Source organism: Podarcis vaucheri (assembly GCF_965113315.1).
Source record: "Podarcis vaucheri genome assembly, chromosome: 18".
Classification (NCBI taxonomy): Eukaryota; Metazoa; Chordata; class Lepidosauria; order Squamata; family Lacertidae; genus Podarcis; species Podarcis vaucheri.
Window position 1 is genome coordinate 10,863,240 of NC_138756.1, and position 27,277 is coordinate 10,890,516.

The 27,277-nt window shown below is 48.5% G+C and overlaps 1 protein-coding gene across 1 annotated transcript in view; it reads left to right on the top strand.

Moving 5' to 3' along the window:
* ABCA7 (ATP binding cassette subfamily A member 7) overlaps positions 1–27,277 on the top strand; it is a 73,825-nt gene that overhangs the window by 1,853 nt on the left and 44,695 nt on the right. The window contains exons 2-18 of the mRNA XM_082206831.1: positions 6,952–7,094; positions 7,752–7,845; positions 8,364–8,505; positions 9,959–10,086; positions 11,443–11,564; positions 11,774–11,962; positions 12,850–12,939; positions 13,930–14,164; positions 14,998–15,137; positions 16,459–16,575; positions 17,726–17,905; positions 18,413–18,627; positions 19,491–19,676; positions 21,658–21,880; positions 22,819–23,040; positions 24,436–24,640; positions 26,395–26,514. Of these exons, the coding sequence (XP_082062957.1) occupies positions 7,026–7,094; positions 7,752–7,845; positions 8,364–8,505; positions 9,959–10,086; positions 11,443–11,564; positions 11,774–11,962; positions 12,850–12,939; positions 13,930–14,164; positions 14,998–15,137; positions 16,459–16,575; positions 17,726–17,905; positions 18,413–18,627; positions 19,491–19,676; positions 21,658–21,880; positions 22,819–23,040; positions 24,436–24,640; positions 26,395–26,514 (2,677 nt within the window). The 5' untranslated portion in view covers positions 6,952–7,025. The remainder of the gene's footprint in view (positions 1–6,951; positions 7,095–7,751; positions 7,846–8,363; positions 8,506–9,958; positions 10,087–11,442; positions 11,565–11,773; positions 11,963–12,849; positions 12,940–13,929; positions 14,165–14,997; positions 15,138–16,458; positions 16,576–17,725; positions 17,906–18,412; positions 18,628–19,490; positions 19,677–21,657; positions 21,881–22,818; positions 23,041–24,435; positions 24,641–26,394; positions 26,515–27,277) is intronic.

Genomic DNA, 27,277 nt, shown 5'->3' on the forward strand with positions numbered 1-27,277 from the left:
ATTGGCTGAGGGAGCCGGCGTACAGCTTCCAGGTCATGTGGCCAGCAGGACTAAGCCGCTTCTGGCGAACCAGAGCAGCGCACGGAAATGCCGTTTACCTTCCCGCCGGAGCGGTACCTATTTATCTACTTGCACTTGGACGTGCTTTCAAACTGCTAAGTTGGCAGGAGCAGGGACCGAGCAATGGGAGCTCACCCCGTCATTGCGGGGATTCGAACCGCCGACCTTCTGATCAGCAAGTCCTAGGCTCTGTGGTTCAGAATATTTTTTTTTCTTGTTTTCCTCCTCCAAAAACTAGGTGCGTCTTGTGGTCTGGTGCGTCATATAGAGCAAAAAAATACGGTATATTGGGAAGCCGTTCCTCTGGACGTCTGTTTAACATAGATATGGCATTTCAGAGACCCGGGTTTCAAAACAGTCCAGATCGTTAAGGTTTCTTGGAATTCCTGGTCTTGGGCTGATGGTGGAATTATTGATGGCTTCCCGGCAAAAGTTTCTGAAGCCATGCATTAAGTGTGCATTAACCGTCTTTTAAAAACCATCTTCAAAGCTCCAAGTCCCAAGACGCCATAGCACATAGGATAGTAAAGGGCCGAGTCCAAAAAAACCTCCCTCCCTTAAATGTTCCCGGTTATAAATGTTGTTGTTATTACTACAGTGGTACCTTGGGTCTCAAACCTAATCCGTTCCGGAATTCTGTTCCAAAACCAAGGCGCGCTGCTTTCCCGTAGAAAGTAATGTAAAACGGATTAATCCGTTCCAGACTTTTAAAAACGACCCCTAAAACAGCAATCAAACGTGGATTTTACTATCTAACCACACCATTGATCCGTAAAATGAAAGCAATAATCAATGTACCGCAGTCACGCAATCGATCCATCAGTAGCTGAACTGGGCTCTGCACAGCCACAAAAACAAACCGAAAAAGAGTCGAAAAAGCAAAACCACAAAATAAATAGCAAAAACAGACAGACTTCAGGGTAACACTCAAAACGGAGCATGTTCGGCTTCCGAAAAAAGTTCGCAAACCGGAACACTTACTTCTGGGTTTGCAGCGTTTGGGTTCCAAGTTGTTTGAGTTCCGAGGCGTTTGAAAACCAAGGTACCCTGTATTATAAAGTCCAGTTTATAACTACATTATATGCCAGGGATCAGCAAACTTTTTCTGCAGGGGGCCGGTCCACTGTCCCTCAGACCTTGTGGGGGGCCGGGCTATATTTTGAAAAAAATATATGAACGAATTCCTATGCCCCACAAATAACCCAGAGATGCATTTTAAAGAAAAGGACACATTCTACTCATGTAAAAACACGCTGATTCCTGGACCGTCCGCGGGCCGGATTGAGAAGGCGACCGGGCCGGATTCAGTTGCCTACCCGTGTTATATACCTAAATTCTGCTAGGGTTTTCACTTGTTTGCCGTTGTTTTCCAAATAAGGGGCGCGTCTAGCCTTCCTTATGGGGCCTATGGAACTCCTGGCCACTGACTGCCCGGCGAGTTGGGGCCATTGGGGACACCCGGCCCCGTCGGGCTCTGAATTCTCGAATCATAGAATGATAGAGTTGGAAGAGACCACAAGGGCCATCGAGTCCAACCCCCTGCCAAGCAGGAAACACCATCAGAGCACTCCTGACATATGGTTGTCAAGCCTCTGCTTAAAGACCTCCAAAGTAGGAGACTCCACCACACTCCTTGGCAGCAAATTCCACTGTCAAACAGCTCTTACTGTCAGGAAGTTCTTCGTAATGTTTAGGTGGAATCTTCTTTCTTGTAGTTTGGATCCATTGCTCCGTGTCCGCTTCTCTGGAGCAGCAGAAAACAACCTTTCTCCCTCCTCTATGTGACATCCTTTTATATATTTGAACATGGCTATCATATCACCCCTTAACCTCCTCTTCTCCAGGCTAAACATGCCCAGCTCCCTTAGCCATTCCTCATAAGGCATCGTTTCCAGGCCTTTGACCATTTTGGTTGCCCTCCTCTGGACACGTTCCAGTTTGTCAGTGTCCTTCTTGAACTGGGGTGCCCAGAACTGGACACAGTACTCCAGGTGAGGTCTGACCAGAGCAGAATACAGTGGCACTATTACCACTGTAACCTCCAGGCCCCGAGATGTGGGGCAGTTCCCTCTGCGAAATCTCCCCCCCCCTCCGGAGGAGATCAGCCTTTTGTAAGGAGATTAGCCCAGGGAGAAGGAATTCAACCTTTGCCTCCGGCTCTTTTCCAAAACCCTTTATCCATGCGGGCAAGAGGGATCGCCCGATTAGGGTTGCGGGGGCACAAAAGGGGCACGGCTTCCTCGCTCCGTGGGCGAGAGGGTCTCTCCGTGCTCATTGCTAGGAAGAGGGCTTTTAAAATTAAATCAAATTTCCAATTAAAAAGGGGGAAGCTGTCGTGCTTCTGTGAGATGCAGGTGGTTAACTGGTTCCCACTGGGGCCGGTGGACTGGGAGCCCAGCGGGTAGGCGTTGCCGGCGAGAGGCGGAACCAACTCGCTGTGGTTCGCCTCATCCTCCCTCTCGAATTCTGCTGGCGGGCAGAGAGAGAGAGACACACACAGGCTGCTTGTAGGGAGGTGAGGTCTGTGGGACAGATTCGGTCAGTATAAATACCCCCCCCCTCGTGCTGAAAGTACCAGAAACGGCAAGCACCGCCGAACATTTCCGTGCCAGCTTAATAAGGTAAGCGCAGGCTTGTGGGTTTTTTTTTTTTTTGGAGCGATGGGGAAAAGGAAAAGAGAGCGTCGCTCAGTGGGTAGAGCGACTGCTTTGCACGCAGGACGTCCCGGGTTGGGTCCTTGTGTATTCCTGCCTTTTGGGGGGTTGGGCTAGATGACCCCGCAAGGTCCCTTCCAACTTTACGATTCTAGGATGCTGAGGTCTGAATCCCCGGGGAGCTGCTGCCAGCCAGTGCAGGTTTCTCAATTCCTCTGTAGTCGGAGGAAATGAAAATAACGGCAGCTCTCGGCATCTGACATCCCTGAGCTTGTTCGCTTTTGGCTTCCTCTCGCTGCGAAATGTTGGTGCGAGATGGGGTCTGGCTCGGAGGAAAGGCTGATTCCTTAATTTGTACTGCTTCAGCCCTCTGTCCAAAACCATGAAGACTAATGTCTTAGCTTTTAGGGAAGGGAAGTCGTTCCATGTCAGACCGTACAGACGGTCCCAGGTTCCTTCCTCACCCAGCCAGATGGGTGAGGTATAAATAATAATAATAATAATAATAATAATAATTAATTATCTCCAGGTAGGACTGGAAGCTGCCTGCCACTGTAGACAGTATTCAGCTCCAAATGCTTTTGACTTGATAGAAAACACATTTCTGTGTTTGCAACTGGCAATGTTTTTAATTTTTGAAGTTGCATTCTTGAACAGCGTGTGCTCACCTGGAGCCCATGGAATTGTAGGGTCATCTAGCAATGTAGGAATCTTTTGCCCAACCTAGGTCTCGAACCCACAGCCCTGAGATTAAGAGCCTCACGACTCCCATCACATCCAGGCAATTCCCTCCCCAACCTGCCTTTAAGCGCCGTATTAAGTTTCCTCTAGAGCTGGAGGTTAGCGGGCAAATCTTTAATTTATTTCTGCTTCCAGCTGGAAAATATTGTGCCGGCAAAAGGATCTTATCCATCTTCTGCTTAAAAACCTCCAAGGAAGGAGTCTTATCGCCTTCCACCCCACAGCCGAACATCCCTTCCTGTCGGAAAGCTTCCTCCCTGACGTTTAGCCGAATCTCTTTCCTTGCACCTTGAAGCCACGGGTTCAAGTCCTGCCCCTCTGGAGCAGGAAAAAACAAGCTGGCTTTCTCTATCTCCAACTCCTGCGGGACAAACCCTTCGTATATTTGAAGATGGCTGTCCTAATGCTGCTTTTTGTTGTTGTTGTTGTTGTTGTTGAGTCGTTTAGTCATGTCCGCCTCTTCGTGACTCCCTGGACCAGAGCACACCAGGCCCTCCTGTCTTCCACTGCCTCCCACAGTTTGGTCAAACTCATACTGGCAGCTTCGAGAACACTGTCCCACCATCTCGTCCTCCGTTGTCCCCTTCTCCTTGCGCCCTCCATCTTTCCCAACATCAGGATCTTTTCCAGGGAGTCTTCTCTTCCCCTGAGGTGGCCAAAGTCTTGGAGCCTCAGCTTCAGGATCTGTCCTTCCAGTGAGCACTCAGGGCTGGTTTCCTTCAGAATGGAGAGGTCTGATCTTCTTGCAGTCCATGGGACTCTCAAGAGTCTCCTCCAGCACCACAATTCAAAAGCATCCATTCTTCAGCCATCAGCCTTCTTTACGGTCCAGCTCTCACTTCCATACATCACTACTAGGGAAACCAGAGGTGTTGCTATACGGACCTTTGTTGGCAAGGTGATGTCTCTACTTTTTAAGATGCTGTCTAGGTTTGTCGTCGCTTTTCTCCCAAGAAGCAGGCGTCTTTTAATTTCGTGGCTGCTGTCACCATCTGCACTGATCATGGAGCCCAAGAAAGTAAAATCTCTCACTGCCTCCATTTCTTCCCCTTCTATTTGCCAGGAGGTGATGGGACCAGTGGCCATGATCTTCGTTTTTTTGATGTTGAGCTTCAGACCATTTTTTGCGCTCTCCTCTTTCACCCTCAATAAAAGGTTCTTTAATTCCTCCTCACTTTCTGCCATCAAGGTCGTGTCATCTGTATATCTGAGGCTGTTGATATTTCTTCCGGCAATCCGGTTTGGGATTCTAGGAAATGAATAAGCCGACTGCCGAAACGAAGGCAAAAATCTCCGGAGGCAAAAATTCTGAGCCCTCCGTCCGTTCCTAGGGACTAGAAACTTGGAACGGAGTCTGGTCAAGTGAGATGCCTGGTGTCTGCAGCCGGGGTGTGTGTGCAAAGTTTGCTGGAGATGGTAAGGTCTAAATCCTCTTAACTTTGCCTGGCAGATTTGTTTCCCTGGCGACAGTGGTTTAATTGATATTTTGCCCGGGAGGATAATCACCTGGCAAGCTTGCCTGCTTCTTAAGGGGCCCGGATAAATTTCTCTCTGCGGAGCTGGGGGGGTGGGACGGACGAAATGATTTGTGGCCCCCAAGGGTGCTTGTTGACAAGGCCCCTGCACTCTGATTCTCCCCATCCTCGAGAGAGACGCATAATTGGCGCACAATTGCCATGATGCCATAACCGCCTCCGGCGTTGTGGGCGCACAGGTGTTTTCCGGCGTGATATGACATCTCTTTGCAAGGCTTTCCTGTTCGTCGAGAGCGGACCCTTCATTTTCCCCTCCCCGCATTCTGAAATTTATCTACAGTGGCGCCTTGGTTCTCAAACTTAATCCCTTCCGGAAATTCTGTTCCAAAACCAAAGCATTCCAAAACCAAGGCACGCTGCTTTCCCCATAGAGAGTCACGCAAAACAGCAACTTAATGTGGATTTTGCTATCTAACAAGACCATTGGTCCGTAAAATGAAAGCAATAATCAATGTGCTGCGGTCGCACAATCGATACGTCAGTAGCTGGACTGGGTTCCGCACGGTCATGAGAACAAAATGGAAAAGAGCCGCAAAAACAGAAACGCAAAGAAAAAATAGCAAAAAAACCCCCAGACCTCAGGGTAACACTCAGATCAGAAGCCTGCTCCCTAAAATATCACTGCTTTGCTCCTTTCTATATATCAAAAACGAAGATCATGGCCACTGGTCCCATAACCTCCTGGCAAACAGAAGGGGAAGAAATGGAGGCAGTGAGAGATTTCACTTTCTTGGGCTCCATGATCACTGCAGATGGTGACAGCAGCCACAAAATTAAAAGACGCCTGCTTCTTGGGAGAAAAGCAATGACAAACCTAGACAGCATCTTAAAAAGCAGAGACATCACCTTGCCAACAAAGGTCCATATAGTTCAAGCTATGGTTATCCCAGTAGTGATGAATGGAAGTGAGAGCTGGACCATCAAGAAGGCCGATCGCTGAAGAATGGATGCTTTTAACTTCTGGTGCTGGAGGAGACTCTTGAGAGTCCCATGGACTGCAAGAAGATCCAACCTCTCCATTCGGAAAGAAATCAGCCCTGAGTGCTCACTGGAAGGACAGATCCTGAAGCTGAAGCTCCAAGACTTTGGCCACCTCATGAGAAGAGAAGACTCCCTGGAAAAGACCCTGATGTTGGGAAAGATGGAGGGCACAAGGAGAAGGGGACGACGGAGGGTGAGATGGTGGGACAGTGTTCTCGAAGAGACCAGCATGAGTTTGACCAAACTGCGGGAGGCGGTGGAAGACAGGAGGGCCTGGCGTGCTCTGGTCCAGGGGGTCACGAAGAGGCGGACACGACTAAACAATAACAATAATATATAGGGTGCCTACATTCTGCTCTTTATAATTATTAGTAGTTTGCATCATATACTTACACCTCGTTATAGCAAGTTTCTAGAGACCAGATGATGAGTCTTTGCAAACTGTGTTTCTAAAGGGACGTTTGTCGTTGCCAAATGCGTTTGTGTTATTCAGTTTGTTATGGATAAAAAAATCATTTTAAGTTAGAGCTTAATAATTATTTCACTGTTAATATGCTTCTTCTTAATTGTATTTCACTATTAATATACTTAATTGTATTTCACTATTAATATACTTCTTCTTAATTGTATTTCACTGTTGATATACTTCTTGATTGTATTTCAGCTCAACAAAGACTTTGATAAAATGCATTTTTTGCGATGTGCCAATGGCTTTAGATACCTATTAGGTCCATCAATGACCATATAGCGTAAATTCAACACAAAACAACAACGGCAATTTGTTGTTGGCAAAGGACAGCTGGACATAGAAAGGGCCCCATTACCTTCAGTGGCCGAGGGCCGCATAAAACCTAAATCCGGCCCTGGTTGGGGAAATCGCTTCGCGGAATTGTAGAATCAGAAAGGACCGCAAAGGTCGGCTATAATTTTTAATATTTATTGTCGTTGTTCGTTAATGGCACGCTGATTTCTTTTTCAAGGTCTCCTGCGTTAAGATCGCCCCAATGCACCGCCTGCGATAGAGCATGTTTGGGGACCACAGACCTCTCGGCGCATGATGGGGTTCGGCATCCAACTGGCGCTGTTACTCTGGAAGAATTTCACCTACCGGCGCAGGCAGACGGTGAGTCGTAGCGCCACGGCTAGAGGAATTTATTGAGAGCGTGCTCACTTATGGCTTTTGTGTGTGGTACGGAAGCTGTACTGCCCAGGACAGGTTGGGGTTGTGCAGAGTTGTTAAGGCAGCAGAGAGCATTGTTGGCTGCCCACTCTCCACCTTAGAGCAGATTTATGCCACAAGGTGCCATAGGAAGGCACTGGACATAGTAGAAGATCCATCGCATCCTGGTCACTGTCTCTTCGAGCTCCTGCCGTCGGGACGGAGATACAGGACGATGAAGACAAGAACGAGTCGTCTTAAGAACAGCTTCTTCTCCAGAGCGATCTCGGCCCTGAATGGGAAGCCCGGACTTTGAAAGTCATCTAATCTCCCTTGCTGTATTATACTGTATTGTTTAATTAGTGTTTTTATGGAGCAGTCAAGTAATTTCGTTGTCCCCGAAGGGGGCAATGACAATAAAGATATTATTATTATTATTATTAATTTGGGTTGCCTATGTTTTCGGGCGCTTTGAGTTCTGTTTTCATATTTTGCTGTTGAAAAGGCCGTGGCACGAAAGGAAAAAGGACTGCGGGGGGATGAGGAAAAATATGGACGCAATTGTTTATATATTTTTTGGCAAATATAAGATCCTGATTCCTGCCCTTTTTGTCTCCCCAGTTGCAACTGGTCATTGAGGTCCTCTGGCCCCTGTTCTTGTTTTTCATCCTCATCTCCGTGAGACAATCCCACCCGCCGTTCGAGCAACACGAATGTAAGTGTGAAAGGAACGCCCCCTGCTGGACGAAACACTTCTAGCCCTTTGCAGCCGCAGGTCTTTCCTTATGGAAAACCTTGGTGAAAGTAGAAGGGAGCCTTTTTGCATTCTGAACGAGCCGGGGATGGCGAGAGTCGTGGTTCCGTGATAAGACACAGAAAACAGAAATCGGACACCTCTTCTAGACTGTTGCTTCGTTTTTTTAGGAAAAATTAAAACCTGTTAATTAACAGTTGCAGGCAAAAAATAGTATACTGAAGTATGGTGTTAGCCTCTCATTGGTTCATCTAAGATGCCCTAAGCCTAGAACGCAGGGTGACCCCCCAAAAAAATTATCCCCAGCAAGGAGTCTCTATAGTAGATTGTATTTCAAAATGGGGTTTCAGAGTTTTTAGGGGTTTTTGAATGTATTATGTAGTTTTGTGTAGTTTTTCAATTTCATTGTTCTGCAGGGGACAATGACAATAAAGATATTTATCTATCTATCCGCTTGGTTTCTGGGTCTTTCCACGCAGGTCACTTTCCCAACAAGGCTCTGCCGTCCGCCGGGACTTTGCCCTGGCTTCAGGGCATCGTCTGCAACATCAACAACCCATGCTTCCGAAATCTGATGGCCGGCGAGACTCCCGGCTTGGTGGATAACTTCAACCGATCCATGTGAGTTTGTGACGGGGCGGATTTTAAAATCGATTACTTTTTAAACGAAAAATGGAGGAAAAAAAATCGGATTTTTAAATATTTAAATCGGATTTTTAAATATTTAAATCGGATTTTTAAATATTTAAATCAGATTTTTAAATATTTAAATCAGATTTTTAAATATTTAAATCAGATTTTTAAATATTTAAATAGGATCCCCCCCCATTTAATTAGGATTTTTTTACCGTTTCAATCGGATTTTTAAAATAAAATGCTTTAGGAGGAAAAATCTTCCTAAAGGTTTTCTATTTAAGTTACATTTATAGTCCAAAAGCTATTCATAAGGAAATAAAGTTTTTAATGTATTCCAAAACTCAGTTTAAGTTGTTTTTTTTTTTTAAAAAATTAAATCAAGTCTTACGTACTAGTGATTTAAATCAAAACCACCCTGGTTTATGGTGCCCGTAAGAGTTGTAAGGTTGGGAAAAGGGACCTCCAAAGGTTCTCTAGTCTAACCCCCTGCAATTTTCAGCATGTGTCTCGGTTTTACATGCATTATCATGTAACAGATTGAAGTTGAATCCTGACAAGACAGAAGGACTGTTTTGGGGGGACAGGGGGCGGGCAGGTGTGGGGGATTCCCTGGTCCAGAATGGGGTCACTATGTCCCCGAAGGACCAGGTGTGCAGCCCGGGGGTCATTTTGGACTCACAGCTGTCCATGGAGGCGCAGGTCAATTCTGTGTCCAGGGCAGCTCCATCTGGTACGCAGGATGAGACCCTATCTGCCCACAGACTGTCTGGCCAGAGTGGTGCATGCTCTAGTTATCTCCCGCTTGGACTACTGCAATGCGCTCTACGTGGGGCTACCTTTGAAGCTGACCTGGAAACTACAACTAATCCAGAATGTGGCAGCTAGACTGGTGACTGGGAGCGGCCGCCGAGACCATATAACACCGGTCCTGAAAGACATTCATTGGCTCCCAGGACGTTTCCAAGCACAATTCAAAGTGTTGGTGCTGACCTTGAAAGCCCTAAACGGCCTCGGTCCAGTATATCTGAAGGAGCGTCTCCACCCCCATCGTCCAGCAAGGACACTGAGGTCCAGCTCCGAGGGCCTTCTGGCGGTTCCCTCCCTGTGAGAAGTGAGGTTACAGGGAACCAGGCAGAGGGCCTTCTCGGTGGTGGCGCCCTCCCTGTGGAACTCCCTCCTACCAGATGTCAAGGAAATAAACAACTATCTGACTTTTAGAAGACATCTGAAGGCAGCCCCGTTTAGGGAAGCTTTTAATGTTTAATAGGTTATTGTATTTTAGTGTTTTGTTGGAAGCCGCCCAGAGTGGCTGGGGAAACCCCCCCAGATGGGCGGGGTATAAATAATAAATTATTATTATATCAAAGGAAAGGAAGGAAACCTTCACCGGAATAAAAATAAAGCCTGCTTCCTTCTTCTCCCTCGCCTCCCCAAACAGTATTTCTCGCCTCTTCGCTGATGTCCAGAAAGTCGTCCATCGGATGAACAACCCACAAGCGCAAAGCGGTTTTTCCAGACTCCTGTCCGCCTTGCGTCAGATAAGCGGAAACGTTAGCTCACAAACGGGTAAGGGCTTGTGAGAGCTTGCGATGATTTTGGATGGATAGATAGCCAATTTTTCGCTCTGTAAGACGCACCAGACCACGAGGCGCACCTAGTTTTTGGAGGAGGGAAACAAGAAATAAAAATATTCTGAATCTCAGAGGCCAGAACAGCAAGAGGGGATCTCTGCGCAGTGAAAGCAGCAATCCCTCTTGCTGTTCTGGCTTCTGGGATAGCTGTGCAGCCTGCATTCGCTCCATAAGACGCACACACATTTCCCCTTACTTTTGAGGAGGGGAAAAGTGAGTCTTATAGAGCAAAAAATACGGTGGATAGTGTCATGGTCTGGGACTTGGACTCGGAACCAGAGGAGACTCAGTTTGCACCGGATCCTTTGCCTCAGGCTTCATCTGAACAAAGTCTGGGGCTTGATCCTGAAGAGTCCCGGTCTGCGCAGGTTCCCCTGCAACAAGCCCCAGCTGGGCTGAGTCAGGGGCCTGATCCTGCCCTGGCTCCAGATGTGGGGATGACCTCGTTGCCTCCAGCTGGGCCATCGCTTACAGTTGCTCCACTACCGGTTGGGTCAGGGGAAACTGAGGCAGCCCCTGGGTCTAGTAACCCACCGACGTCTCCTGAGCTGCAGAGACTGAGGTCTGAGAGAAGGAGAGACCTGAGTACTTGCAGGATGAGTGCTCGCCTTCGGGCGAGACAGGGAGGTGAGTCTCCAGGGGATCAGGGCCGGCCGTTACCCCGACAAAGTTAAAAAGCTGTCGGACCCCGCCCCAGGTTGCGGGAGCAACGTTGCTGTATGCTAGATCCTACCTGAGATCCTGTACCTGTCCTTGCCTGGTTTCCTGCCTTGGCCCTGTCGGACTGACTCCAGATTCTGGACCAGACCTGGACCGCGTTTCATGGGTTACCCCCGGACCCAGCACAGATAGATAGATAGATGGATCATCTATCGATCAATTTTAAAAAGCAAGGCAGTCATCGTCCCCCAACCAGGTTGCAATATGGGGAAACGGCGACGGCATACGAGGCGAGAGGGATGGGCAGGGCAGAGGAAAAAGGCAAGCTTGGCCACCGATTCTTAAGGAGTGATTTGGGAGCGCTTTCCAGGATACCAAAAAAAGACTCCCGTTTAAAGTTTTAAAAGCAAGATTTGTCCCTGCCTGCACGACACGCGAGGTGAAAGGGACCAGGAGGGTAGAGGAAAAACCACAAGTTCTTCAATAGTACGACCGGGTCCGGGTTCAAGATTTCCCCCTCGCAGCTATTTACACATGTCTTCCTGGTTTCAGCTGCTTCCTATTTCGGTTTTGTCAGCGTTCAGGCACCCTGTTTTTCTGGAAGTAATCCGAACTCGCTCCCCTTTACCAGATTTGCAGGTGAGGGCCTACCTGAAAGAAAACGAGACCTTTTCCCGTTTCCTCCGGACCGACGCCTCCCTGCCACCCGCCGCCGTGGAGGAACTGCTTGGGTCCCGACTTGACCCACGGGTGGTAAGTAAAAAACTCAGTAAATTTAGTCCAGTCTTCGGTAAACCTCTGGTCCCGCCGGTCTCAGATCCTTCCTGTTAGCTTGTCTAATTCTGCGTAGTCCATCAATTTCATCCTCCATTCTTCTAATGTTGGTAATTCTTTTTGCTTCCACTTTTGAGCCAAGAAGTCGCTTGTTCTCACGGCGCCGATTCCTCTCTCTCCTCTTCCAGTTCTCCCTCGCCGGGACGCCTTTGACGCAGATCGTTTGCAACGCTTCCGTCCTCTCCCAATTTTTGGTTTCCGAAGACGCGGAGGCGGCCGAGGGGCTTCGGCAAAACCTTTGCGCTTTGCCGGACGTCACCCTCCGCGCCCTGGAACGCCGCTTCCTGTCCCAAGTGGACTGGGTCAAAATTCTCACGGTAGGTGTGGAGCGGTATACAATTGTATAGCGGTATACAAATGAAAAATAATAATACAGTGATACCTTGGTTCTCAAATTTAATCCGTTCCGGAAATTCCGTTCCGAAACCAAAGCGTTCCAAAACCAACGCGTTCTTTCTCATAGAACGTAATGCAAAACGGGTTAATCCGTTCCAGGCTTTTAAAAGCAACCCCTAAAACAGCAGTTTAACATGAATTTTGCTACCTAACGAGACCACTGATCCATGAAATGAAAGCAGTCATCCATGTACTGTACTATAAATTAAATAAGACGGTATTGGAGATGATAAAAATTATTATTATTATTTTGTTACTTGCACTGATGATAGTTCATGGTTTGGATGGGGGGCTTTTATCCATTTCCGCCGTCACACAACCAGTCAATCAGTAGCTGAACCGGGTTCTGTACAGTCACAAAAACAAATGAAAAAGCCTCAAAAACAAAAGCGCAAAATAAATGGCAAAAACAAAAGCGCCATTCCGGAAGTCCGTTTGTCTCCTGAAAGGTTCAGAAACCAAAGCGTGGCTTCTGATTGGCGCAGGCGCCACGGAAACAATAGCCGACAGCCGCGTTGGACGTTCGGCTTCCAAAAAACGTTCGAAAACCGGAACACATCTGGGATTTCGGCATTTGGGAACCAAGGCGTTTGAGAACCAAGGTAGCACTGTAATGATTTTGGTTACCGTTAGGAGGAATCTATGTGGCGGGGCAGAGAGGGGGAGCGAGAGAGATTTGATGAAGCTCACTTTAAAATGTGGATCTACCACGTCTGCCCTTTCGGAAACTTCCGGAACGACAGGAGATGGTTGCGAGCGAAGGCCGCCTGTCCCCAAACAAGGAATAAATCCGTCTTCTTCCCAACAGGAGCGCATGAGTGCTGCGTCGGCCGAGGTTGCAAACACGGTGGATTCCCTCCGTACCCTTCTTCAAGGGACCTCATCTTTAGCCGAGGAGGTAATTCGTGGCCTGGAGATGAGCTTGTCTCTTTATATATACAGTGGTACCTCTGGTTAAGAACTTAATTCGTTTCGGAGGTCCGTTCTTAACCTGAAACTGTTCTTAACCTGAAGCACCACTTTAGCTAATGGCGCCTCCGGCTGTTGCCGCATGATTTCTGTTCTCATCCTGAAGCAAAGTTCTTAACCTGAAGCACTGTTTCTGGGTTAGCGGAGTCTGTAACCTGAAGCTGTAGCCTTATTAGACTTTAGCGATGGTGAGCGTTGCTCCCAGAACAGGGACGAAGGAGTCAAATGACACCGAGGTTGATTCAGAGAAAGTGTTTATTCTGCTCTCCGGATAGCAGAAGGCACTTGCGTGGTCAGTCCACAGCAAGTCCAAAGAAATGAGAAATTTCATGCAGTATATATATCCTCCAGGCACCCTCTCCCCCCTTCCAACCACGTCAGCTTATACACGTAAGTTGACATCCATGACCATAAACAGATATTCCTGCTCCGGTACTCTTGACCTTAAAAGAGTACCTGTTCCTATACTCTTATCTTGGGGCAGGAGGTCACCAACTCTGAGAACACTCCCGGCACCATTCCCGGGTCTCTTGTCAGACCTGACAAGGTCTGTGCGTCTTTGTGGTCAGGATGTAAGATAAGACCCAGGCGTGCCATCCCTGCTCCACTCGGAACTGGCAAGGCCATCCATTGCCGTCACGGACGGATAAAGGAGAGGGCTTTGAGCACTTGTTTATACAGCTGGCTTTCTGTTTATACATTGACTCAAAAGCTCAAGTTAATGCATTTTAGAAATGTTCCCTTGGAGGAGGGAAAATGTGGATTTTGGGTCCCGTTTCAGACTGACTGCACAGAAACCCATTCCTTCCCCCTTCAAAGTGTCTGTAACCCGAGGTACCACTGTATATATATAATTTTTATTTATTTTTCCATTATACATGCACATCGTTATTACCCACTCCACCTCACTGCGACCCAGATCTCCGCCGCGACCAGCTTTGTGGAGTTCCGCGAGGCTCTCCGGATTCTCTCCGGCCAGGACCCGGTGTCTTCCGCCCGACAAACCTTCGAAGTCTTCTCCCGCCTGATCTGCGGCCACCCCGAAGGAGGAGGCCTTAAGGTCCCCTCCTTGAACTGGTATGAGGACAACAACATCAATTCCTTCCTCGGTCGCAACGAATCAGAGCAAAAGATCACTTTGGACAATGGCACGAGTGAGTGACACACACTTGTCTTTTTATTTGATTTTTATTTTTGGAAAGTTTTTATTGTTAAAATAATTCAGCATTAATGCACACATATTGCGAACATACAAACATACATTTCATACAATCCTTTAAAATGTTCAAACGTATCTACACTCAATCCCACAGATAATTCCTTTTTCCCATCACCCCCCCTCACCCCACCTTTGTGTTAGACTTCCAATCTACTCAATTGCAGTTTCTTTCCACTTCTATTACTTTCTTTCACACACCTTTAACCTAATTTCATGCTTCTTTTTCTATTGCACATTGTTATCCATCTTATTTAGTATTCCAGTATTTAAAACGGAACTTGTTTATTCTAACAGGAGTTCTGATTTTTCAATATGGTTTTGCAAGTATCCTTTAAACACTTTCCAGTCCCTGTCTATCTTCTCTTTTGAGATCCTTCCAATTTCTCCCATTGTTTTGGATATATTGTAATACTCCAATAATTTGGCAAGCCACTCTATTTTTGTCGGTATAATACCGCTTTTCCAATTTTGGTAGCGTAGAAGTCAGCCTATTGAGTTGTATGGCCTCTAATAATAATTCTGGCATAAATGCCAAAATCACAAGAAAATAAAATGTGCTCCGAAGTATCAGGTTCCTGTTTACTACGTTTGCAGAGACGCTCTGATTCTGGGAGAGCTAAATATCTTCCTCTTACTATCATGGAGGGAAACATATTAAATCTGGCTAACATAAACAGCCTGCACAATTCACGATTCGTCAGATTTGGGGAATATGTGAAGGTTCCCGGTTGCCTTTCCCCTGACAATTTCAGATGGCTTTTTCCGCAGGCCCCTACTGCAAAGATTTGATCCGGACTTTGGAGAGCAACCCGTTCTCTCGCATCTTGTGGAGGGGGATCAAGCCCCTTTTCATCGGAAAGATCTTGTACTCCCCTCCAACGCCAGCCACGCAGAAGGTCATGGCGGAGGTAGGATGATACCGAACTCTCATCTCTCTTTCAAATCGGAACCAGTGAAGGCGGTGAAGGTCCTGTGTGAGTGTCTGGAGGCGGTTGGAAGATGGATGGCGGCTAACGGATTGAGGTTCAATCCTGACAAGACAGAAGGACTGTTTTGGGGGGACAGGAGGCGGGCGGGTGTGGCGGACTCCCTGGTCCTGAATGGGGTCACTGTGCCCCCGAAGGACCAGGTGCGCAGCCGGGGGGTCATTCTGGACTCAAAGCTGTCCATGGAGGCGCAGGTCAATTCTGTGTCCAGGGCAGCTCCATCTGGTACGCAGGATGAGACCCTCCCTGCCCGCAGACTGTCTGGCCGGAGTGGTGCATGCTCTGGTTATCTCCCGCTTGGACTACTGCTGTGCGCTCTCCGTGGGGCTCCCTTTGAAGGTGACCCGGAAACTGCAGCTAATCCAGAATGCGGCAGCCAGACTGGGGACTGGGAGTGGCCGCTGAGACCACATAACACCAGTCCTGAAAGACCTACATTGGCTCCCAGGACGTTTCCGAGCACAATTCAAAGGGTTGGTGCTGACCTTGAAAGCCCTAAATGGCCCAGTATCCCTGAAGGAGCGTCTCCACCTCCATCGTTCTGCCCAGACACTGGGGTCCATCTCCGAGGGACTTCTGGCGGTTCCCTCACTGTGAGAAGCTAAGCTACAGGGAACCAGGCAGAGGGCCTTCTCGGTGGTGGCGCCCGCCCTTCAGATGTCAAGGAAATAAACAACTATCTGACTTTTAGAAGACGTCTAAAGGCAGCCCTGTTTCCCCCTGTGACCCCAAAGCTACATTCCCACCCATACATTAAAAGCAGTACGGCGTCACTTATTGAGTTATTGGGGGGGGAGGGCTCCAGAAGTTGCTGAGCTTTCAACGGGGAGGTCGGCCCCCATGCGTTCACCATTGGGGTACAAGACGCCCCCCTATTTTTGACTTTCAACCAAAAAAAAGTCCAATCGGAGGCACCATAATCTGATTATATGAAAATAAAAAGACTTCATTTTGAAAAGTTGATAATCAACACCTATCCGAGGCACCAATAAGCCGCTCCCCAGTCTTCCCAGTTTACAGGAGAACCCAGCTGTGAAAATCAAGGGCTTTTGGGGGAAATTCTGGGCACCCAGGGAGGCTGCAGTTGGCAGACTATCAGAGAGAAAAATCTCCAGAATTCAGGGGGAAACATGCATTATAAAATTCGCAGTCTCTCAGTCTAGCTTACCTCGTAGGGCTGTTTTGAAAATAACATTATGGGGGGAGTGTTAGCCGTTCTAATTCAAGGGAACCTTCTTTCCAGGTGAACCGGACTTTCCAGAACTTGGCCATCTTGCGAGAAGTGAGGGGGGCGTGGGACGATTTGGGACCTCAACTCTACACGTTCATGAACTCGAGTCCAGAAGTGAGAGCTGTTCAGGTTGGTTTCTTGAACTTTCAAGCGGGGACGGAGGAGGTATTTATCAATCGAAATATTTACAGTGGTACCTCGGGTTAAGTACTTAATTCGTTCTGGAGGTCCGTTCTTAACCTGAAACTGTTCTTAACCTGAAGCACCACTTTAGCTCATGGGGCCTCCCGCTGCCGCCGCCGCGCAATTTCTGTTCTCATCCTGAAGCAAAGTTCTTAACCCGAGGTACTATTTCTGGGTTAGCGGAGTCCGTAACCTGAAGCGTATGCAACCTGAGGTACCACTGTATGTGCCATTATATCATACAGAACATACAGTCGTACCTTGTATCTCAAATGCCCTGTGACTCAAATGTTTGGCTCTCAAACGCCGCAGCCCCAGGAGTGAGTGTTCCGGTTTGCGAATGTTTTTTGGAAGACGAACGTCCGACGTGGCTTCCGATTGAGTGCAGGAACCTCCTGCAGCCAATCGGAAGCCGCACCTTGGTTTTGGAACGTTTTCCGAAGTCTAATGGTCAGCTGGGATATAAGGGTTGGGGAGAGAAATGGGATTTATCCGTTCTGTGTCTGGAGAGGCGTTTTCTCAGGACCCCGCAAAATCCCGTTCGCCATCTCTCCCCACGATCGGTAAAAACGTAAAGGACCCCTGGACGGTTAAGTCCAGTCAAAGGCGACTCTGGGGTTGCGGCGCTCATCTCGCTTTCAGGCCGAGGGAGCCGGCGTTTGTCCGCAGACAGCTTCCCGGTCGTGTGGCCAGCAGGACTGAACTGCTTCTGGCGCATGACGGAAACCAGAGTGCACGGAAACGCCGTTTACCTCCCCCCAGAGTGGTACCTATTTATCTGCTTGCACTGGCGTGCTTTCGGACTGCTAGGTTGGCAGGAGCTGGGACGGAGCAACGGGAGCTCACCCCGTCAATGCAGGGATTCGAACCGCCGACCTTCTGATCGGCAAGTCCTAGGCTCTGTGGTTTAGACCACAGCGCCACCCGCGTCCCTTTCCCTCACAATGGATGCCTTTGTTTAGGGAAGCTTTTAACGTTCAATAGATTGTGTTTTAATATTTTGTTGGAAGCCGCCCAGAGTGGCTGGGGAAACCCCCCCAGATGGGCGGGGTATAAATAATAAATTATTATTATTATTTATTATTATCCCTTGCAGAACCTGCTGGAAACCCCTGGCGTTGTCCATTTCCTGGAACAGCAGCTGGAAGGAACGTTTTGGAACATGTCGGCCTTGAGAGAGTTCCTGTCGCCGGAGACGGCCGGCAGCGCCTACACTTGGCGCCAGGCCTATGGCGAAGTGGACGCCGCGATCGGCACCTTGTCCCAGTTTATCGAGGTGCGTTGCCCCTCGCAGGAGCGGGAGAGACTGCCTGCCCACCAAACTCAGCACTGCCCGCCCAGACTGGTAGCAACTCTAGACGGTTTTGGGCAGGGGGTTCTTACCCGGAGGGATCGGGCCCGGGATTAACTACCATATTTTTCGCTCTATAAGATGCACCAGACCACGAGACGCACCTAGTTTTTGGAGGAGGAAAACAAGAAGAAAAATAATATTCTGAATCTCAGAAGCCAGAACAGCAAGAGGGATCTCTGCGCGGTGAAAGCAGCGATCCCTCTTGCTGTCCTGGCTTCTGGGATAGCTGCGCAGCCTGCATTCGCTCCATAAGACGCACACACATTTCCCCGTACTTTTTAGGAGGGGAAAAGCGAGTCTTATAGAGCAAGAAATACGGTAAATACAAACCTGAAGGTGTCAGGAATTGAACCCGCAACCTTCTGCCTAAGGTGCAACTTGCCCTCCCCTTTGATCCACCCCATGACGACGGGAACGTTTCTCTCCTAGTGCATTTCCCTGAACAAAATCGAGGCGGTGGACTCGGAGGACCAGCTGGTTTTGCGGGCCATGAAGTTGCTGGAGGACCGCCAGTTTTGGGCCGGGGTGGTGTTCCTCCCGCCGGACAACCAGAGCGATTTCGGCGAGTTCCTCCCTCCGCACGTCCGCTTCAAAATCCGAATGGACATTGACGACGTCATCCTCACCAACAAGATCAAATACAGGTGAGCCGCCGCCGTCCCGCCCGGTTTGAGAAAGATTCGTAGAAAGGGACCCAAGGGTCATCTAGTCCAACCCCCCTTCTGGGCGTAAATATCGCACGTGCGCTTTCCTTCCTCTTGTTTAGAAGGGAACAGAGGATCCCGCCCCTTAGGGTTGCAGCCTGAAAAGGCACGGCACGAAAGGAAAGCGGATTGCGGGGGGAGGAGGAAAGAAAGAAACCTCAGACGAGCGTGCATTTGAAGCGCGTGGCGTTATAAGCTGTGGGTTAATGAAAGAATCCACGATTCTGGGGTTTAGGTGGCGAAACAACTAATAAAATGGAGTAAACAAACATCGGGAAATGGTAAGTCAAGAACAGGGTTGCCATATTTCATAAAGTGAAAATCAGGACACAAAAGTTATTGAGCTTTCCTTGGCAAAGCTGTTGAGGTTTCCTTTCCTTTTTTTTGACCAAAGTTGAGCTCTTTCCCCCCTTTTTTGTAAAATCCTCCCCCCAAGTTGTTGAGCTATTAAGGAAATTCACACAAAAAATCAACGCTTCCAACATGGGTTGCCAAATGTTTTCCCAGACATTTTTACCAATTTCGGGAAATTCCGCCCGGACGCTATTTCCGACGGACTAAGCCCTAGTCAATAAGAAAGTTTAGGGTTTGGGGTTTGTTTAATTGTATAACGCTCTGGAATATTTTTGGGTATTTAATAGAAACGATTGTGTTTTTGGGGGGGAAGAGAATCTTTTGAAGAGCAGCTAAGAAATGGAATAAAAGGTTCTCCTGATCACAGAACAAAAAAAAATGGATTGTGCACTCAGGATTGCTCAGAGGGACTCTCAACCCCTTTCCCTCCTCCTGCGAACGTTGACCAGGTTTTGGGACCCGGGGCCGGAGGCCGACCCCTTTGACGACCTGCGGTATGTCTGGGGTGGCTTTGCCTACGTGCAAGACCTCGTGGAGCAAGCCGTGGTTCGGGTCCAAGGCGGGGAGCCGTCTCCGCAGGACCGCGTGGGGATCTACATTCAACAGATGCCTTATCCTTGCTACGTTGACGACATGTAAGTTGTTGTTGTTGTTGTTGTTGTTGTTGTTGTTGTTTAGTTGTTTAGTCGTGTCCGCCTCTTCGTGACCCCCTGGACCAGAGCACGCCAGGCACTTCTGTCTTCCACTGCCTCCCACAGCTTGGTCAAACTCATGCTGGTAGCTTCCAGAACACTGTCCCACCATCTCGTCCTCCGTCGTCCCCTTCTCCTTGCGCCCTCCATCTTTCCCAACATCAGGGTCTTTTCCAGGGAGTCTTCTCTTCTCATGAGGTGGCCAAAGTCTTGGAGCCTCAGCTTCAGGATCTGTCCTTCCAGTGAGCACTCAGGGCTGATTTCCTTCCGAATGGAGAGGTTGGATCTTCTCGCAGTCCATGGGACTCTCAAGAGTCTCCTCCAGCACCAGAATTCAGAAGCATCCATTCTTTGGCGATCAGCCTTCTTGATGGTCCAGCTCTCACTTCCATACATCACTGCTGGGGAAACCAGAGCTTTAACTATACGGGCCTTTGTTGGCAAGGTGATGTCTCTGCTTTTTAAGATGCTGTCTAGGTTTGTCATTGTGTGTGGGGTATATATACCCACTATTTCCCAAAAAGAGCTATTATATGGGGCACATATCTGGACAGGCGCTCACCTTGGAGTTACGGAAGCTGTCCAGTCAAAGTTATTCAGGCAAATTTTCTCTGTCCCACCCTGTGTCCCAAACACATCATTGTGCCTAGACACTAATCTTCCCTCGGTAGAATGACGGATCTGGCGTAGAACACTTAATTCTTGGCTTCGCCTAAACTCAAATCCCCGCGGTCTAATATCCCGAGTGCTGCAAGATCCCAAAGCGCCTGGACTAAAATGGTCTATCGAAAACTTCCCTCTGGTGGTTTATCCCCACAACAGCTGCTCACTTTGGGTTTTAGTAAAGCAAACAGTCTAATTTGCCAGCGCCTAAATGATATTGGAGGGACGCAGGTGGCACTGTGGGTTAAACCACAGAGCCTTGGGCTTGCCGATTAGAAGGTTGGCGGTTCAAATCCCTGCAATGACGGGGTGAGCTCCCGTTGCTCGGTCCCTGCTCCTGCCAACCTAGCAGTTCGAAAGCACGTCAGAGTGCAAGTAGATAAATAGGTACCGCTCTGGCGGGAAGGTAAACGGCATTTCCGTGCGCTGCTCTGGTTCGCCAGAAGCGGCTTAGTCCTGCTGGCCACATGACCCGGAAGCTGTACGCCGGATCCCTCGGCCAATAAAGCGAGATGAGCGTTGCAACCGCAGAGTCGGCCACGACTGGACCTAATGGTCAGGGGTCCCTTTACCTTTAAATGAACTTGAGCGTCAGAACAGCTTGGCCACAATAAGGAAATTTTGCCCATGGTATGACTATTTTCCACCTTCCCATTCTGACTCTCCGGCACCCTCTCTGCATAATTCAGCAATTCCAAAGTATAGATGCACTTTTACTCTCACAATATTGAATGTCTTGCCCTCGGCTGGACTTGAGGGATGATTCCAACAGATTCCCTGTGGAGACGGCAGTCCCGAATTGGTGGCGCACGCCCTTCTGGCTTGCCCTCTTGATAAAGACTTGATGAATGAGATTATCACCCCTCCTATATCGTCCATTCCGGGTCGCCCAGCCACTGCCCCAGTGTCTTTTCTCTTGGCAGATCCAGATGAGCAGGTGACAGCAAAGGTGGCAAGGTTTTTCGCTGGGGCAGTTGGAATAAGACCCACTATTTGGCCATTGATTCAAAACCCTAAAATGTATTTTATACAATTGACTTTTTATTTCTATTCTTTGTATATCCTGTTGTTGCTATAGTTGATGGCCGACACAAATAAATTCGTGTAAGTTCCAGCCAGGTCCCAGTGAGTTCCCGGGACACCCACTACAAAAACATTCATTCATTCAGCCTTTAGATAATAAGATCATTAAATGGCTTAGGATTGCTTCTGTCGCTCCACCGATTGACGTGGCTTCCCCTCCCAACCTGCTTTTGGCCAGATTCCTGCGCGTCCTCAACCGCTCCCTGCCGCTGTTCATGACATTGGCGTGGATCTACTCGGTCGCGATGATCATCAAAGGGGTGGTCCACGAGAAGGAAGCCCGTTTGAAGGAGACGATGAAGATCATGGGGCTCAGCAGCGGTACCCTGTGGTTCAGCTGGTTCCTGAGTAGTTTTATCCCTTTCCTGGCCAGCGCTGCTTTGCTGGTCCTCATCCTCAAGGTGAGCATCTTCCTGTGGGAATAATAATAATAATAATAATAATTTATTATTTATACCCCGCCCATCTGGCTGGGCTTCCCCAGCCACTCTGGGCGGCTTCCAAAAGAATATTAAAATACTATAATACATCAAACATTAAAAGCTTCCCTAATGAGGGCTGCCTTCAGATGTCTTCTAAAAGCCTGGTAGTTGTTGTTCTCTTTGACATCTGGTGGGAGGGTGTTTCACAGGGCGGGCGCCACCACCGAGAAGGCCCTCTGCCTCGAGGGCCTTCTGGCGGTTCCCTCCCTGCTCCTGCCCACCTAGCACTTCAAAAGCACGTCAAAGTGCAAGTAGATAAATAGGTACCGCTCCGGCAGGAAGGTAAACGGCGTTTCCGTGCGCTGCTCTGGTTCGCCAGAAGCAGCTTAGTCCTGCTGGCCACATGACCCCAGAAGCTGTACGCCGGCTCCCTCGGCCAGTAAAGCGAGATGAGCGCCACAACCCCAGAGTCGGTCACGACTGGACCTAATGGTCAGGGGTCCCTTTACCTTTATTGAAGCTGCTGCATGGAACTGTACTAAAAGCTCGTAGTCTTTTTAAATTAATAAAGATTGTGCTCTAATGGAAAAAAAAAACACAACAACAGCACAACAACAACGAAAAGCGATTTCCTGTATCGTAAAGTGAGGAGCTTTCGCTACTGACATGACTGCGGGGCGATTTCTGGGCGCCGGGTTGGCGGCGGAGGTTTCCCATCGAGCCAGCTTAATCGCTGCAGTCCTCCTCGTTGTTAAATGGATTGTTTTATTTCAAAGAGTTGAGAGGGGCACCCAGGGGTCATCCAGCCCAACCCCGCTGCCATTTAGGAATCCCAGCTAAATCATCTGCATTCGAGCAAATGTTTGCCATTTTTGACAGGTTTTCCTTTCTGCTTTCTCTTTCTCCCTCCGTTCCAGGTGGGTGACATCCTTCCCTACAGCGACCCCGCCGTAGTCTTCCTCTTCCTGGCCACATTCGCCGTGGCGACCATTTCCCAGTGCTTCCTCATCAGCACCCTGTTCTCCAGAGCCAACCTGGCCTCAGCTTGTGGCGGGATCATCTACTTTTCGTTTTACCTGCCTTACGTCCTCTGCGTGGCTTGGCGAGAGCGGATCACCTTCCCGTTGCGGATCTTTGTGGTGAGAGGATCTCTTCCCCGTCTGTTCCACCCTCTCCAAAAAAACCCTCACTTTCCTTCGTTTCCAAACCACCCCTGTTGTTGTTTAGTCATTAGTCGTGTCCGCCTCTTGGTGACCCCCTGGACCAGAGCACGCCAGGCACTCCTGTATTCCACTGCCTCCCGCAGTTTGGTCAAACTCATGCTGGTCGCTTCAAGAACACTGTCCAACCATCTCGTCCTCCGTCATCCCCTTCTCCTTGCGCCCTCCATCTTTCCCAACATCAGGGTCTTTTCCAGGGAGTCTTCTCAGGAGGTGGCCAAAGTCTTGGAGCCTCAGCTTCAGGATCTGCCCTTCCAGTGAGCACTCAGGGCCGATTTCCTTCCGAATGGAGAGGTTTGATCTCCTTGCAGTCCATGGGACTCTCAAGAGTCTCCTCCAGCACCAGAATTCAAAAGCATCCATTCTTCGGCCTTCTTGATGGTCCAGCTCTCACTTCCATACATCACTACTGGGAAAACCATAGCTTGAACTATACGGACCTTTGTCGGCAAGGTGATGTCTCTGCTTTTTAAGATGCCCTCTTGTTGTTTAAATGATGAGGCATATCTCTATTTTTTAAAATTTCATTATCCTAAACAACATTGGATACAGTCAGAGAAGCGGACACGGAGCAATGGATCCAAACTACAAGAAAGAAGATTCCACCTAAACATTAGGAAGAACTTCCTGACAGTAAGAGCTGTTTGACAGTGGAATTTGCTGCCAAGGAGTGTGGTGGAGTCTCCTCCTTTGGAGGTCTTTAAGCAGAGGCTTGACAACCATATGTCAGGAGTGCTCTGATGGTGTTTCCTGCTTGGCAGGGGGTTGGACTCGATGGCCCTTGGGGTCTCTTCCAACTCTAGGATTCTATGATATGTTCCAGCCTTGCTTCTCCAGCATCCTAAAATGCAGGCCCCACCCTCTGGAAATTAACAGACATGTGTCAGTCAAATCACTGTATTTTAATATTTTGCTGGAAGCCGCTCAGGGTGGCTGGGGAAACCCAGCCAGATGGACAGGGAACAAAAAATGAATTACTACAGTGGTACCTCGGGTTAAGTACTTAATTCGTTCCGGAGTCCGTTCTTAACCTGAAACTGTTCTTAACCTGAAGCATCACTTTAGCTAATGGGGCCTCCTGCTGCCACCAGAGCACGATTTCTGTTCTCATCCTGAAGCAAAGTTCTCAACCTGAAGCACTATTTCTGGGTTAGCGGAGTCTGTAACCTGAAGCGTATGTAACCCGAGGTGCCACTGTATTATTATTACTATATTATTATTGTCATTCATTCCAGTGGGTCAGCGTGATTCGCACTGGGTACCAGTCCAGCTTTTTAAGCTTCCTCTCCCCACCCCATGTCTCCCTCACGACAGAGCCTGTTATCCCCCGTCGCCTTTGGTTTCGGCTGCGAATATTTCTCCCTCTACGAGGAGCAAGGCTTAGGCATCCAGTGGTACAACTTGAACTCGAGCCCCGTGGAAGGCGACCGGTACAACTTTGCCACGTCGGGCGGGTTGCTTCTCCTGGACGCCGTCCTCTACGGACTGGCCACGTGGTACATCGAAGGCATATTCCCAGGTGAGCGACGCACCTCCGTTCTCGCAAGGCGGCGAGAATTTCAACTTTGAAGTGTCAGGCATAGCCCTAATGGCTTTAGCCCAAACGTAGCAGAGTTTTCCTGCACAGCGAAGAAGCTAGTTGAGGTGGAAAGGACTAGTCAGCTAGACTCAGAATAACTATTTACAGGATTTATTAAAAGGGGGGGAAAAACAGCAGAGTTTCTGCATACAAAACAAAGCAAATAAATCCTTTCTTTCTATCTCTCTCTTAACCATACACAGCACTCCTACTCCTTCAACACACCTAACTGTGCTAGCATTCCTAGATAACAGAGTTGAGTGCTGGTCGTTAACCAATCAGTGTAAATAGTTTCTTTTTTTTTAAAAGATATTTATTAGCATTTTCACAAGTTTTATAAAGCATAAAAATCACACACAAAAAACACACAAAACAAAAACAAAAAACAAAATCAAAAATACATACCAAAAAAACAAGAACCAGACAAAAATCACATGTATAACTTCATTACCTTATGTTCGTGAAAATTACTTTCCCGACCTCCTCATACCTCTCCTTACTGCATTCCATTCTCTAATTAATTCTCTTCAACAAATCCTTCCCTTAATTTTGATTAGAATTTTAAGCTTTCTTTTCATATTACATCATAATTACAGCAAGAAACCCCTTAATTTCAGAATCAACATCATCTTAACATTCATCAATCAGTGTAAATGGTTTCTAGGTCAAGCAGACCTTGGCTTTCTGCCAAGAGTAAATTGACACTGCCTTGAGTTAATTGTGCGAAGCCAGAATCTGTAAGTTTTTATGAGAATCAATTAACAGAAACTGAACAATCCGCGAGTGTAGTTTTTGCAGGTCGATCACGTAGGGTTGCCATATGTCCTCTTTTCCCAGGACATGCCCTCCTTTTCAGGATTAAAATTTCTGTACAAGACTTTACCGATGGTAGGGTGAGCGTTGCTCCCAGAACAGGGAGGAAGGAGTCAAATGACACCGAGGTTGATTCCGAGAAAGAGTTTGTTCTGCTCTCCGGATAGCAGAAGGCACTTGCGTGGTCAGTCCACAGCAAGCCCAAAGAAATGAGAAAATTCATGCAGTATATATATCCTCCAGGCACCCCCTTCCCCAGGAATCCAGCTACGGCAGCTTATACACGCAGGTTGACATCACAGATGCTCCTGCTCCGGTACTTTTAACCATGAAAGGGTGTTCCGCTTCCTGTATTCTTGATCATGTAAGGGTATTCCTGTTCCGGCACTTTTATCTTGGGGTAAGAAGGTCACCAACTCTCCTGGCACTGTTCCCGGACTACGCCTGTGCGTCAGAGTGTGGTCAGGATGTAAGATAAGATCCAGACCTGCCATCCCTGCTCCACTGGAACAGTCAAGGCCACTCATTGCCGTCATGGACTGATAAAGGAGAGCACTTTGTTTATACAGCTGGTTTCCTGTTAGGCATTTGCTCAACAGCTCAAGTTAATGCATTTTAGAAATGCTCCCTTGGAGAAGGAAAAATGCGGATTTTGGATTATGACTGCACAGAAACCCATTCCTTCAAAAGAGAGGAAAAAAAGAAAGTTAAGAACATTGCTACTAGCAATGGATCACAGCTTCTAAAGCCTACATATATTTAGAATGAGAGGCGATCTGTAGTTAAAAGCAGAAGTCATGTCCTCGTTTTTTCACTCTTCAAAATATGGCAACCCTGATTTTTGTCGCCGCCCCAGTTTACTGTTCCTGCTTGTGTTCCAGGCCAATATGGGATCCCCAAGCCGTGGAATTTTCCATTCCAGAAGAGTTACTGGTTCGGAGAGGCCTTGGCTGATCGCTCCCCTCGCCCCATCCCTACAAATTCTCTCAACTCGGCCGAAGGTAAAGCCTGCAGGGCCTTTTTGGCGTGGCCCCTTTGCCTATTTTCTCCTATGGAGGGCAGCCTCCCCCAGCCTGTGCGGCAACCATATCTCTCGAGGCTTTGTTGGAGCTCAGAAAACAATGGAACAAAACTTGAAAGCCCTTTTAGCCTCTTGTCTTCGTGGTCTCGGACGACAGGGAAGCAAAAGCTGTCTGGTCCCTTGAATCACAAAAACGCTGTGTCCTTTGAGACTAGTATCTATACTTTTAACATGCCACCCCAAACTTTATTGGGATTTATAAAGCGCTGTGGGTTAAACCACAGAGCCCAGGACTTGCTGATCAGAAGGTTGGCGGTTCGAATCCCCGCAATGACAGGGTGAGCTCCCGTTGCTCGGTCCCTGCTCCTGCCAACCTAGCAGTTCGAAAGCACGTCAAAGTGCAAGTAGATAAATAGGTACCACTCCGGCGGGAAGGTAAACGGCGTTTCCGTGTGCTGCTCTGGTTCGCCAGAAGCGGCTTAGTCCTGCTGGCCACTTGACCCGGAAGCTGTACGCCGGCTCCCTCGGCCAGTAAAGCGAGATGAGCGCCGCAACCCCAGAGTCGCCTTTGACTGGACTGGACTGGATCCCTGAACCGTCCAGGGATCCTTTACCTTAGGGGAGTGGGTGGCACTGTGGTCCAAACCACCAAGCCTCTTGGGCTTGGCGATCGGAAGATCGGCGGTTCGAATCCCCGCAATGACGGGGTGAGCTCCCGTTGCTTTGTCCCTGCTCCTGCCAAG